Below are 13245 nucleotides of genomic sequence, written 5' to 3'. Positions count from 1 at the left end.
TTTATCCAATTTTTAAATGTATACATAAGCACATTCTAAATATTTGTTATCACTCATCTATATAGTATGGCTATAAGATAATACTAAATTGCGTGGCAATAATTCATAATAATTGTATATAAATTAGCAGGCTATGAAATTTGTTTTTTAGATATTTAATTGTTTTTTTTCATTTACATAATTTTTTTCATAGTTTATTAAATGTTAGCATGTATCATTTAATGATCATATAGTGATTTTAACTATTGAAACTTGTATATTAGGCTAAATAAAATAAAAACACGATTAGACAGATATTTTTTATTAATATAAAATATACTTTAAACATATTTTTTGAAACAAACAATAAAAAAACAAAATTTATTTTACATTAAATAATCTCTACAACATGACTATCAAGTTTAAAAAATTTTTTTATCCCCAAAGAAGAGAGAGAAGAGAAATTGGCACAACTTCTCCATTTTGAAGTGGATCCGAACCATTTCTTATTCCTAAAAAAATAAATAAATATATATAAATCAAAATAATTTTAATATACCAAGAAAAATAACAAACGGAACAAAACCATATTGTACAGCAATTCTAATTCCAGTACCAATAGTATTGACTGCATTTTTTTGTGAAGGTGTCAAATTCATTGTTAATCTAAAATAAAATAATTTAATAGTACTTTTAAAAAATAAAAAAAAAATTTTATTATTAAAAAATTAAGTAATTTAACAATTCTACTATTGACTATATTCCAAGAATCCGTATGAGACATAATTATTAATTTCCACCATATTGTTGTGATTCATAAATTATCTCCATTTTTACCATTACTTTTCCTTAATCAACATAAATTAAAAAAGCATGTTGTTTTTCATTTGATTAAAATCATAAGCAACATAAATTTTTTTTTTTAATTTCAAGAAATTAGTCTTGTTAACAGGTTGGTAAAGATAATATTGAAGAAATTTATTTACAAAACTAAATTATAAATTTCTTTAAATCTTTTTTATTAAAATTAAATTAATTTACATTAATTTATAAAAAGTTTTATTGTGTTTTAAACAAATAAATTTTATCTTTTAATACAAATGCAAAAAATATGCAAGTTGTAGTATTTGGTGCAAACAAACTAAGAAGACGGTATAAAAAAATTCATCAAGCAAAAAATTTTGCTACAATATATGTAATTGAATACACATATATCACATTAAAAATATTATTATAAAATTAGTGAATATAAGTAAATATCTTGAATTCTTAATTTCTTTTTCAATCAACTTTCATTGTTTTGAAAAAAAGTTACAATAGATTCACTATTGTTCTACCACATATTTTTTAATATTCCAAGAAGGCTTTCATTTTTAATTAATCAACCTTCTTCTCATCTGAATTATTTTCACATTTATACTTTTTCTTTTGAAAATAAAAAATCAAAAAATGACAATATGTTATATATTATAATTATTTATTTTTTTTATTAAATATATTATTAATACTGTGAATAATAAGCTGTGACTGCTGCATCAGCATACTGAACTATAAATCTATCTATCCATGTAACACTATTTGGCTTCAAACTTTTGCCTTCTAAAAATCCAAGATGACCTCCATGTTTTGTTAATACATGAGCTAAATTGTTTTTCTTTTCACAAATATTTTGGACTAGATTATACAATTGCTCTGGAACTATTGGATCATCCTCTGCATTAACAAAAACCATAGGTATCTTAATTTTAGGAATACTATTAATTGATCCACACCACTCGTAAAAATCATCTACAGAATTAAATCCATAAACTCTTCTATGGTAATGTTCATCTAATGTTACATTAGATGAAGCAGCCCATATTTTTGCTTCATCAATCAATCCAGATTTAACATGTGGAGCTATAGCTTTATCATAATGCTTCCACAATATTTGTTTAACTTTTTCTGTAATAATATAATTGTATAATCTCCTTCCATTTTCCCAATCATGAAGAAGTACCGATGATTTTACAGCACAATATCCTTGATTTATTGACATACCACATATAATTTTTTCCGACATTTCTTCTGTCAATTTTCCAATCCATCTTGTTGTTATGTTAGCACCCATAGAAAAACCAATATTAATAAATTTACTGTCAGGATATTTTTTAAATAAATCAAGCATCATAGCTTTCAATTCTTTAGTACCACCATAACAGAAAATACGATTTGATGTCAATTGAACATCTTTTAATGAACCAAGATGATTCAATACAGCTATCCTATAACCATGTTGTTGAGCATAATGTACACATGTTCTAATATAATTTGACTCTGAATTATTAGCTATTCCTGGACATAATGCAAGAGTAATATTTTTTTCATGTAATGATTTGGATATAGGTTCAAAAATATCATAAATAACTGTAGTATTATCATCTAAAACAACAAAACATCTTTCATTGTATGTTCTTTGTAATTGGGGATGTCCTAAAATTCCGTATGCTCCTGTCTGTATATGACCATTTTTACCCCATAATAATGGTGCTATGTATCTAAAAATAAAAAGTATAAATTTAAATATAATATAATTAAAAATACTTTTCATTTAAAATTGGACAATTTTGAAGAATTTCTTTAATTGATAAACCTTCATGATTTTCTTTATTATTATTGGATGTTGTAACTAATGGTACTGAAGAACTACTATGAGTTTTTAAAAATTTAAATATAAAGAAAAAAAATATAAAAATAAAAAGAAGTCTTGCTGAATCGATATTTATTTCATAAAGATTACTTCCAGTAAACCATTGAGACAAATTTTCCAGTAGCAACATAATATTTGGTACTATAATTTTTCATTAAGTATCTATAATAATATAAATATTAAATTAAAAAAGGAATAATAAAATTCAAATATTTTGAATCATAAAAAAAAAGAAGGCGATGTATATAATAAAATTAACAAATATTATAAAAATTATAAAATAGACTATTTTATGGTAAATAAATATTTTAGATATTAATAAAGAAATTGATAAAAATTTTATACTATAAAAGTATTAAGATAGAAATATATAAATAAAATATAAGGTGAAAAAAATTACAAACATATATATATGTATATATTTAGGCGTGTTAAATTGTAAAAAATGACAGGAAAAAATAAAATTTCAAAAAAAATATATATATTCTAACATCATAATCATATTTATATAATAAAAAAAGGAACTCTAAAAAATTTTAGTAATAAAATGAAAAAAAAAATGTTCTAATTCTTTATTTCTTATTTTATCCCAAGAAGAAAAATGCTAATCTGACTTTTATCAGTTATGAAATAGTTTTTATTAATTATCAATATCTCAAAAAGATAAAAAAATGACATGAAATTGTTTATATTTTAAACAATTTATATGTTCTATAGATGTATAGAGATTTCTCGAAAATTAATATTAAAAAAACTTATAATAATAAAAAATGTTTATTAATATACGCAATAAAAAAAAATTATTTATAAATTTATAATAGTTATAGAGAGAATTGTTTAAAATATTTTCCATATCCAACATAAAATATTAAAAAATATAGTTATTTTTTTCAATTTCAGAATTTATGAAACTCCTTGTAATATAGAGACAATTCAAAATCTATAAAAAAAAAAAGCCGATCGACATTTAAAATAATGGACAACATTTGTCCTATCACAGAAACATTTGTTTTAACATATACTAGTCTAGTTAACATTGGACAAATTATATTTTTAATGGATTTTTTAACTATTAAATAATTTATAAACAAAAATAAAATAATTTTTTTATTTAATAAGTTTTTTACATATTGTATAATTTTAACAGGGAGAAGACTAACAAATGATACTATTGTAAAACATTTAACATTTATAGATTTTAAAATAAAATATTATCTTATGGTAAAAATTTTGAAATTTTCCAAATAAAATATTCATAAAGAGACGTCGTTAAAATGAATAAATATACATATATTCAATAAATTTGTAGATATATATATATATATTAGAGATTATAACATATACTAGAGAACTATTTTATATCTTTTATATTATATACTATTTCATTTATTATAGTAGTAAGAATGTATAAAAGTTGTATAACCCAACTATCCTTAGAATTGCGTTTTATTAGGGTTACTTAATATTCAAAGAAAGGTATCGCTTCTCGAGCTTTTTAGCTCAGATCAAAGTGTAGTATCTGTTCTTATCAGCTTAATCTCTGGTACAACCATCATTGATGGTTTTGAGATTAGATGATTTTTGGGACCTGAGTGGTTGTTGAAGCTTGCTTCTCACTACTCATTGGTCGGCCCGGTATTGCACTTACCGCCGGGAACGGCCTAAAATTTCAAAATACAATTGTATTTTCAATATAAGAGTTTATTTCTGCTTATTGAAATGTCAATGGGGAAATTGATGCCGAAATGCGTACATAGAAATAAGTGCTTTTTTACATTAGAATTCAACAAAATATTTTATTAAAAAAAATTAATACTCACTTACATTAGAGGTGGTATTTCGTGATAATAAAAAAATTAAAATAATGTTTACAATTAATTTAGAAAAAATATCCATTAAAAAACCTTTTCCAGCAAATAAAATAAGCCTTGTTTTTGGATTCCAACGTAAATGTGCCAAAATAACTCCAGCTAACATGATGTGGACATAGCTCGTATATTTTAAACATTTCAAGTATTTTGAAATTTTCTCATTTTTTGAAAAATCATATCTAATCAGATCATGTATTTCCTTAGAAATAAAAATGGCATTAACAATATTGACAATAGCAAATAATAAATATATAAACAGATATATTATTAAACCAATGTTAGCATTAATGTATGTCAACAAGTCTTTAGAATATGGCTCCTGATAACATAATAATTTTCTGATATCCGAAACAGTAGAGAAAAAAGATAACAATGAACAAAGAGCATAGTGAGTCATAAAAAGCATTAAGAAAAAAAATTGAAACTACAAATAAGCAATATAAAAATGTTTATATACTTACCTTTGTCAATCCATTGTAATTATTAAAAGTTTTGTCTACATCAATTGTAGTATAAAGTGAATCATTTTTTAAAATTGATGATTTTTCATAAGATTGGTTTTCATTCAGTTGAATTGTTACAAAATTTTCATCGTTTTTATTGAAATGTAAATAGTCATCTGTAGAATTTACAGGAGTAATTGTCATACTAAAAAAATTATTTAAAAATTTAATTAGCAAAAACTTACCGGCACATTTTTTTTGTATAAAATAAAATCTATGCTATCTTTTTTTTGTTGAATGTGATATGTGTCAATTAATTTATATCATAATAGTTGTTTTATTGAATTAAAAGGTATTACATAAGAAAATAAAAGATCAAAATTCAAAATGTCATTCACATAGTTACATAATGATAGAAGTTTTATTTTATACATATAAATGTAAAAAGATTTATCTTTATCAAAAGACTTTTGAAAAATTCATCATTAAAAACTAATAACAAATAGTTTTAAAAATATTTTTAATCTTTTCCATTAATTATTTATATGCAGTTGAGTCATAGAAATATATAAAGTAATTTAACCAATATTTGTGAGAAAAGTTGTTTTTTAAATATTAACTTAAACTTCTTGTCATTTTTTAAAATTACAACTTATTCATTTCTTTTAATAAAAGTTATTAATGGCAATATAAGAAAATGGAAACATATATAATAAATTTTTATTATATATTATTATACTTAAATAAATATATTTATTAAAACTTATGATCATAAAAAAATCTTCCAAATAATATTCAATTCTTAAGTGAAACAATAAAACTCTTATTTGTATACTTATTTTAGTAGTTATGGAAACAACATCAAAAATTGATTGTTTTAATCTCCATTATATATCTATTTTTCTTAGTGTATTATTATTCTTACTATTTTTTATTGTTTAAAAAATATTATAGAAGAAAAAAATGCTTGAAAATCATGATGAAATTACTATGGAAAAAATTAATGAACAATATGCTTTATTGGAAGAAAGTAAAAATGATGATTTAAAAATGTATAATATTATCAGTCAGATGTCTGGACAACAAATAGAACAATTTTTAAAAAATTACAAAAAAACAAGTGAGGATTTAAAAAATACCGATAATTCAACATTAAATTTACAAAAACAAGCAGTTATCAAAATTGAAAATTTTTATTTACAATATAAATTGAAGAAAAATACACAGGAACGTTTAAATAAATGGGAGAATATTTCAATTGCAAGGAAAAATATTTTATTTGGTAAATTAATGGAAAAACTTGAAGAACAGTCCTGGGATGACTCCAAGCACAAAGCTATACGAACCCTTCAAATGTTAAAAAGTCGTAATGAAAAAATTAATAGAAATATAAAGTTAGGTGCAGAAACAATTGAAATTCTTAATCAACGTGCTAATATTATAAATTATAAGCTTTCTAAATTGCAGCTAAAAATTGATAAATATGATATAAAATAAAATATATAATTACCTATTTTCCTCTGGGACAATTTCGACAATAAAGCCAATATTGTATTTCTTTATTTCCATAAATATATCCAGGTTCCATTTTTTCTAATGGATAAAAACCATATCTAAAATTTGATCGTTCATATAGTGGTTTAAATATATCTTCAAATGTTGGAAACAAGAATGATTCAATGTAAAATTGTTTAAATGATAAAAAAAATATAATGAATTTGTGAAAGTACATCCAAATATCTGAAATACAATAATTTTAGCTTAATATTTAGATTTTTGTTACTGGAAGTTTAAAGAATGAAAAATGTAACAATGATCTTTTACATATTATAGACCATATAAATATTAACTTTTAAAAAACACTAATCTGATCAAAGTACATGTACAAAAGAAAGTTTTGTTAAACTATTAATAAAGTACGTTTTAATGTCCAAGTATTTAAAAAAACTTTTAAAAATCATTTTTATTTAATAGTAGAAAATCCGGAAAGATCTATTATATACGTATTAAAACAATGTACTTAAGTAACCATTTTTACAATTTATATTACTTATTTAAATATTTTTATCTAACAAAAAAAATTATTAATACAATGGATAGGAAATTAAATAAATTATTTATTATTTTTTTATAATTTAAATAATTTAACATACTTGTAAATAAGATAATTATATTTATAATAATATAAAGAAAAAAAACTTTTAATGTTTGAATGTTTGCATTAACATTGAGTTATTATTAAATCATTTCTAAAACGTTCCTGATCATTAATTCTATTCAATAAATCAAATTATAATCCGGATAAAACATTTTATTATAGTTACAGCGTTTCATTCAAAAAAGTTAACTTTGTACAAAACATTCAAGTAGACAAAAATACGATTCCCACTAAACAAATTAAAATATGTAAAAAATAAATTTAATAACATATAAGTACAAATATTTTATTTAAAATGTTAATAAACAGTTAGAAAAAAAAATTCAGAGAGAAATTATAACTTAAAATTACATGTTATTTTCTTTTTCTAGCTCATGAGCAGGTGTATCATTTTCTTCATCATTATAAATATTATCCGACATTTGCCAAACTTGCATTATATTATCTTCTGATACCGAAGACAAAACCCAAGGTTCATTTGGATTCCAGCAAAAATCAGATATTTTTGCAGTATGGCCACCATGAACAAATAACATCTCTGGTGGACCATCTTCTGCATCTTCATGTGTTTGTTCTTCACCAATCTTAGATAAATCCCAAACAATTAATCGACGATCAGTTCCTGATGAAGCTAAGATAGTTTCGTTGTGTGGTGACCATTGTACTTGGAAAATTTCATCTTTGTGAGCTTGGAATGTATGAAGTTTTAATTTAAGATTTCTCAAATCCCACAAACCAACTGTTTTATCAGCAGATCCAGTTGCAAGAATATATTCAGAATATGGATTAAAGCTGAGACAATTTACCTCCGCATCATGAGCTTCTAAAGACTGTGATGCTCTGTCAAATTGATTAGATCGTGTGTCCCAAATCATTAATTTCTTATCGTCACCTACAGATCCAAATACAGAATCATGAAGACTATGCCAAGCAACATCTTCAACAACTGCAGTATGTCCTCTAAAAATACACTTAGCATTTAAAGAAGTAGCATTATTTGTTGCACCACGAATATCCCATAAGCAAACAGTCATGTCATCGGAAGCTGACAATAAGTGACCTGGCATATGCCCATTCCATGATAAACCATAACCTTCTTTTGTATGCCCTTTTAAACGAAGTTGTGGACGACATACTCCATCAGAAATTGGTGCTGAAGGATGTTTAGTATAATCAAATATAAATACATCAGCTGAAGGTGATTTTGTAGCAATTAGATTGGGATTTTGTGGCATGAAACGAGCTCTATTTACTTCTCCATCATGATTTATTCTTATTTCAATATCAATTCTACCTTGAGGATTGCCAAATCCTCCAAATTCTGATCGATCTGCATCATATTTACTAGCATCAAATTGTGTATCAGAGTTTGGAATATGTAATTTAGCAATAACAAGATGATTTTGTTCATCTGATGTATGGGTACCGAGTATAAGACGATGAATTGAATAATCACTTCCTTCAACTTTCTTCACATCAGGAAGCCATTGAACAGTTAAACTCGGCCATTCTAAAGCATGAGTCATAATCTAATAAATTACTTATTAAATAATTTTTTTTTTGAATAAACTAACCATATCATATAAAAAAGGTGTATTTTTTTTCCATATTTTATATTCTTCATTAACAACTTGCTCTTCAATATTCTCTGTTTCACTTCCACGATGAGCCATCCTTAAGAAATCTAAAGTATATTATAAGATACAAAAAAATTAATATAATAAAATTAATAAACCTTGAAAATAAAGTTTTGTACACAAATGCTACGCAATAACAAAAATTCCCGCGTACAACTTATTCCAATGAAGGATTTATATAATGTCTTATAACGAAGTATGTTGAATGCTTTTTGTGTACTTGACAGGCCGTAAGATAGCCAGATGATATATATATCCAACAAAATTAACCGTTGGAAAGAGCAATAATTAATTCATTTAAACTATATCATTTCTACTATAAAAAATAAATTTATTGTTATATAAATGATATTATATTTAAAAAATGTTAGATGATTTTTTTGATATAATGCGTGATTTTATATCCATAATATGCTTATTAATTTTATTTAAACCAACTTTTATCCTACCTATTCAAGTTTTAAATAATCCACAAGAATATGAAATAACAGCATATAGACTACAACAATATGATATTGGAAGTTACTCAACAGGAAGTAAATCATGGAAATTTCAATTTGATGCTATTCTTAATATTGAAAATTTATCACAAAAATGCGGTGTAATTTTATGGAAAGATTTTATGAAAACTAATTTTAAAAATATTATATCTCAAAGTAATGGTGCATTACTTATTATTATTCCTCAAAATATTGATAAATTATCTTCTGATGATAAAAAATTAATGGAAAAATTTGAAAATTTTTTTAGAAATGTTTATACTAATTTAGCTATTTTTTTTGTAGAAGATTCTAAAAATGTTCAACGATTTATAAATAAAATGCAAGAAGTAACTATTATTGATAATTCATATTTAGCACAACTAGTAAATTTAATATTTAATAATGTTTATCAATTATCAACTTTAAATAATTTGCCAAATAATCTTGCTAAAGATTTTCAAATGAAAAATATTCTAGGTGTTCTTTCATCAGGAAATGAATTAAATCCTATAATTTTATTTGTTGCCTACTATGATTCACATTCTATAATACCTGGTTTATCTGTATCTGCCAATTCAAATGGAAGTGGTGTTGCAACATTGTTAGAATTATTAGTTATATTAAGCAAATTTTACGAGTATAATAAAACTACACCACAATATAATATGATGTTTGCTTTAACAGGTGGTGGAAAATATAATTATCAAGGGACTAGACAATTAGTTGATTATCTGTATGAAAAGAAAAATGAAAAAAATATTGAATTAGTTATTTGTCTTGATTCATTAGCCAAGAAAAATTCTATAAATGTACATTTATCTAAAAATCCCTCAGATAAAAGTGCTACTTTTAGATTTGTTCAAAATTTAAAATTATTTTCAAATGGCGCTGATGTTAAAACTGTTTCAAAAAAAATTAACTTAAATCAATATAAATTAGCTTGGGAACATGAAGTATATAATATTAGAAAAATTCCTGCAATAACATTATCTAATATTGATACACACGATTCCCCAGAGAGAGACTCTTTATTTGATACACATTCATCATTATCCATTGGTATTCTTTTAAATAACATAAAAATAATATCTGAAACAGTAATTTCATATGTTTTTAATATTCCATATGAATCATGCAAAAAATCAAGAAGTGAATGTTCAGTGTTAAATAGTTCTATCATATCAAAAGAAGGAGTATCAACCTTTCTTGATATAGTAAATTCACATTCACGAGCACCACCACAACCTTTAGATGATTTAATTAGTCAATTACAAACAATTGTTGAAAAGTACAGTAAACAAGATGCTCTAATTTCACAGTTTATTCCTGTTGATGTCAACCTTTATTCAGTTTTGGGTAAGTTTTAACAAAAATAATATCAAATTAATTTTTTTAGAAGATAAAATAACAATCTACTGTACAAAATCAATAGCTTTTGATATCGTTCTTGCAGTTATAATTTCACTTTATTTATTTACCTTAAAATACCTTGTCAAAAATCTTCAAAAATCTTTAATCAATACATTTCCTTATTTCTCAGAACGCAGATAATACAAAAATGATCTCATACAATAAAATATTACCTAATTTTATATTTTGTTTTCTAAAAAAGTAATAAATTTTATTCTATTTATTTACTATTGGAATCCACCATCTTTTTGCTTATATCCTAGATCCCTAGCTACTCCTTCATATACAGGAGAATTGTCAAATCTAACCATTCTTGATGCATTTATATTTCTTGGAACTGGTGACACCTAATAAAATAAAGTTAATTGATTTATGTGAATGTAAATCTACCTTCTTATGTCCTCCATCACAAATAGGACGTTTATCAGTTTGTTTACAGTTACACAACAAATATTCTCCATCCTTTTCAACTTGAAATTTTACAGGTCTATTCATAGTGAAACCTGACATATTATGTGTTCCATCACAAAAGGGTTGTATCTTACTGTAACCACAAGCACACCAAGAATATGTTTTCCCTGCTTCAAGTTTAACACTAACAGGCTTTTTAGCAGCATCAATTCCTTTAAATGGTAAGACATCTGCAGAGGGGTTTAAAATCTTAACTTTTGAAGCAGCATTACGTAAAAATAAAACATTCTTAAAATTAAATAAAATAACTATGATATATTATTAATTACACACTTACAACTCTGCAAACACGACTTGAAATCATCTTTTGGTCAAAAAAATTGATGTAGAAGATAAAACAAAATTTAACTACTCATAACGAAAATTTGGAATTATATATATTGTAGGTGGTGACATACACTCTTACATTATTAAAACATTAAAATGAATGTAAGAAATCTTATCAAAAGTACATCTTTCTATGGTATTGATCAAAATTGCCAATTAACTTTTATTTATAAAAATAATGTCTAATAGTCCTAAAATTATTGCTTCAAGAGTATCACAACAAGATGCTAAAATTCTTGATAAAGTTGTTGTAGAAATGTTTATGGAATCATTAAAAAAATTTTGTAACATTGATGCAAACTATATATACCAATTACAAAAACATGAAGATGAAGCAAAATTATCAATAAATTCTTTACTGTGGATTTATCGAATAATAAATAAACAAACACCAGGGCAAAAAATATTAGGACTTACATATTCGAAACATGGATTAATACGATTAATTCTTCATTATATTTTAGATACATTATTACCTTATTTAAAAAAGTATTTTTCAAAAAATATTCAATTTCAGTATGATGCCCTTTGTGGTATTATTGAACTTCTACAACAATTTAATTTTCTTTGCTTTGGAAAATACAATACATTTTCAGAGTTTATTCTTAACATTTATTCAGAAACATCAGTTAAACCAATTATGGATGGTGGAAATGATATTGAACTTAAAAAAGAATTATTATTTCATTTATTTAAAGACTTAATATTGGTTGTTACACCAATTTTGCAGGGGCTAAAAACAATTAATTGGAAAAAAATATTTTTTAAAAAAACATCAAATCAATTTTTGGAAAATGAAATAATAGAAAGTCATAATGTAGCATTTGTTCCTATTATATGTACTTCATGTAACATGCCCGCCATCTTTCCAGTTCGTAATAAATTAAATGTACCAAATGCATGTTATCACTATTTTTGTTACTATTGCTATGATCCATGCATTAGATGCCCAAAATGTGATTTAGAATTGCCAAAAGATGGTGAAAGTTTTGTTTTTTAAAAATACTTTAAGGTAGTAATTTTTTACTTAAAATATAAATTGATTCTAATATTGGTTATTACAATAAATTTAATTATATATTAAAATGTTTAAATTATATAAAAAAAAGTACATAGAAATTATCAAAAAGTCGAAACTATAATAACGCATCAAATTTAATGATTTCATTAATTCTCTAACTCACGTTTTAAAAGTATTCTTGCAAAAGTTTATAAAAATAGATTTTTTATTGAATATAACATTAAAGAAATTTTATAGAGATAATACTAGACTTAATGAATTTATCGCAAAAAAAAACTTGTCTAAAAAAGTATATTTTTCTAAACAAAATTAATTGCATTATGAAAATCGTTTTTTACTAAACAAATATTTCCAACTTTTGTCAACAACATTAAATTAATTATATCTTTTAAAATTTTAATTTAAAAATATTGTAGATTTTAATTAAAATTTATCTCGGCTACATTTTGAAGCCATTGACATACTAAAAATTTTTCTTAGAATTAAAATGTTGATTAAATAAAATTTTTTTTTTTGAATTTGAATATCTAACCATAGTCATTCGATAGCCCTTGAAACGGGATGAATTTTGAATATAATCAACAATATTCTAAAAATAAAATTTCATGAGTTAAAAGCTGTCAAAGTTGAAAGCGAAATTGGGGAATATTTTTATGTAAATTTCAACTTCTATGATACAATGAGATATTTTAAAAATAAGCAGATGATTCTAGATCACTTTTTTACGAGAAATTCATTAAACCTATTCATAACTTTA

The 13245-nt window shown here is 23.6% G+C and overlaps 7 protein-coding genes across 7 annotated transcripts; 3 read left to right on the top strand and 4 right to left on the bottom strand.

Annotated features, from left to right (window-relative positions):
• Positions 1–414: 414 nt before the first annotated feature.
• Positions 415–638, bottom strand: SRAE_2000164350 (Mitochondrial import receptor subunit TOM7 family-containing protein; the record flags this gene model as incomplete). The annotated part of the gene is made up of 2 exons (XM_024652620.1): positions 415–491; positions 539–638. 2 exons carry the CDS (start codon positions 636–638, stop codon positions 415–417), a joined length of 177 nt encoding a protein of 58 aa, XP_024506178.1.
• Positions 639–1480: 842 nt separating this feature from the next.
• Positions 1481–5235, bottom strand: SRAE_2000164300 (Alpha/beta hydrolase2; the record flags this gene model as incomplete). Its single annotated transcript, XM_024652619.1, has 7 exons — positions 1481–2516; positions 2563–2664; positions 2759–2830; positions 4317–4329; positions 4573–4963; positions 5001–5187; positions 5228–5235. 7 exons carry the CDS (start codon positions 5233–5235, stop codon positions 1481–1483), a joined length of 1809 nt encoding a protein of 602 aa, XP_024506177.1.
• Positions 5236–5945: 710 nt separating this feature from the next.
• Positions 5946–6479, top strand: SRAE_2000164200 (Hypothetical protein; the record flags this gene model as incomplete). Its single annotated transcript, XM_024652617.1, has 1 exon — positions 5946–6479. The coding sequence occupies one exon, from the start codon at positions 5946–5948 to the stop codon at positions 6477–6479; it is 534 nt and encodes a 177-aa protein (XP_024506176.1).
• Positions 6480–7487: 1008 nt separating this feature from the next.
• On the bottom strand, positions 7488–8813 carry SRAE_2000164100 (Histone-binding protein RBBP7; the record flags this gene model as incomplete). The annotated part of the gene is made up of 2 exons (XM_024652616.1): positions 7488–8669; positions 8715–8813. 2 exons carry the CDS (start codon positions 8811–8813, stop codon positions 7488–7490), a joined length of 1281 nt encoding a protein of 426 aa, XP_024506175.1.
• A 328-nt stretch (positions 8814–9141) lies between these two features.
• SRAE_2000164000 (Nicalin) lies at positions 9142–10810 on the top strand (the record flags this gene model as incomplete). Its single annotated transcript, XM_024652615.1, has 2 exons — positions 9142–10615; positions 10656–10810. The coding sequence occupies 2 exons, from the start codon at positions 9142–9144 to the stop codon at positions 10808–10810; spliced, it is 1629 nt and encodes a 542-aa protein (XP_024506174.1).
• Positions 10811–10896: 86 nt separating this feature from the next.
• SRAE_2000163900 (Iron sulphur-containing domain, CDGSH-type, subfamily and Iron sulphur-containing domain, CDGSH-type-containing protein) lies at positions 10897–11444 on the bottom strand (the record flags this gene model as incomplete). The annotated part of the gene is made up of 3 exons (XM_024652614.1): positions 10897–11016; positions 11060–11368; positions 11418–11444. 3 exons carry the CDS (start codon positions 11442–11444, stop codon positions 10897–10899), a joined length of 456 nt encoding a protein of 151 aa, XP_024506173.1.
• Positions 11445–11645: 201 nt separating this feature from the next.
• Positions 11646–12467, top strand: SRAE_2000163800 (Peroxisome biogenesis factor 2; the record flags this gene model as incomplete). Its single annotated transcript, XM_024652613.1, has 1 exon — positions 11646–12467. The coding sequence occupies one exon, from the start codon at positions 11646–11648 to the stop codon at positions 12465–12467; it is 822 nt and encodes a 273-aa protein (XP_024506172.1).
• Between the last annotated feature and the right edge of the window lie 778 nt (positions 12468–13245).

Source organism: Strongyloides ratti (genome assembly GCF_001040885.1).
Source record: "Strongyloides ratti genome assembly S_ratti_ED321, chromosome : 2".
In the NCBI taxonomy this organism is placed as follows: domain Eukaryota; kingdom Metazoa; phylum Nematoda; class Chromadorea; order Rhabditida; family Strongyloididae; genus Strongyloides; species Strongyloides ratti.
The sequence above is the reverse complement of the archived record's forward strand: the minus strand, read 5'-3'. Positions and strand labels throughout refer to the sequence as shown.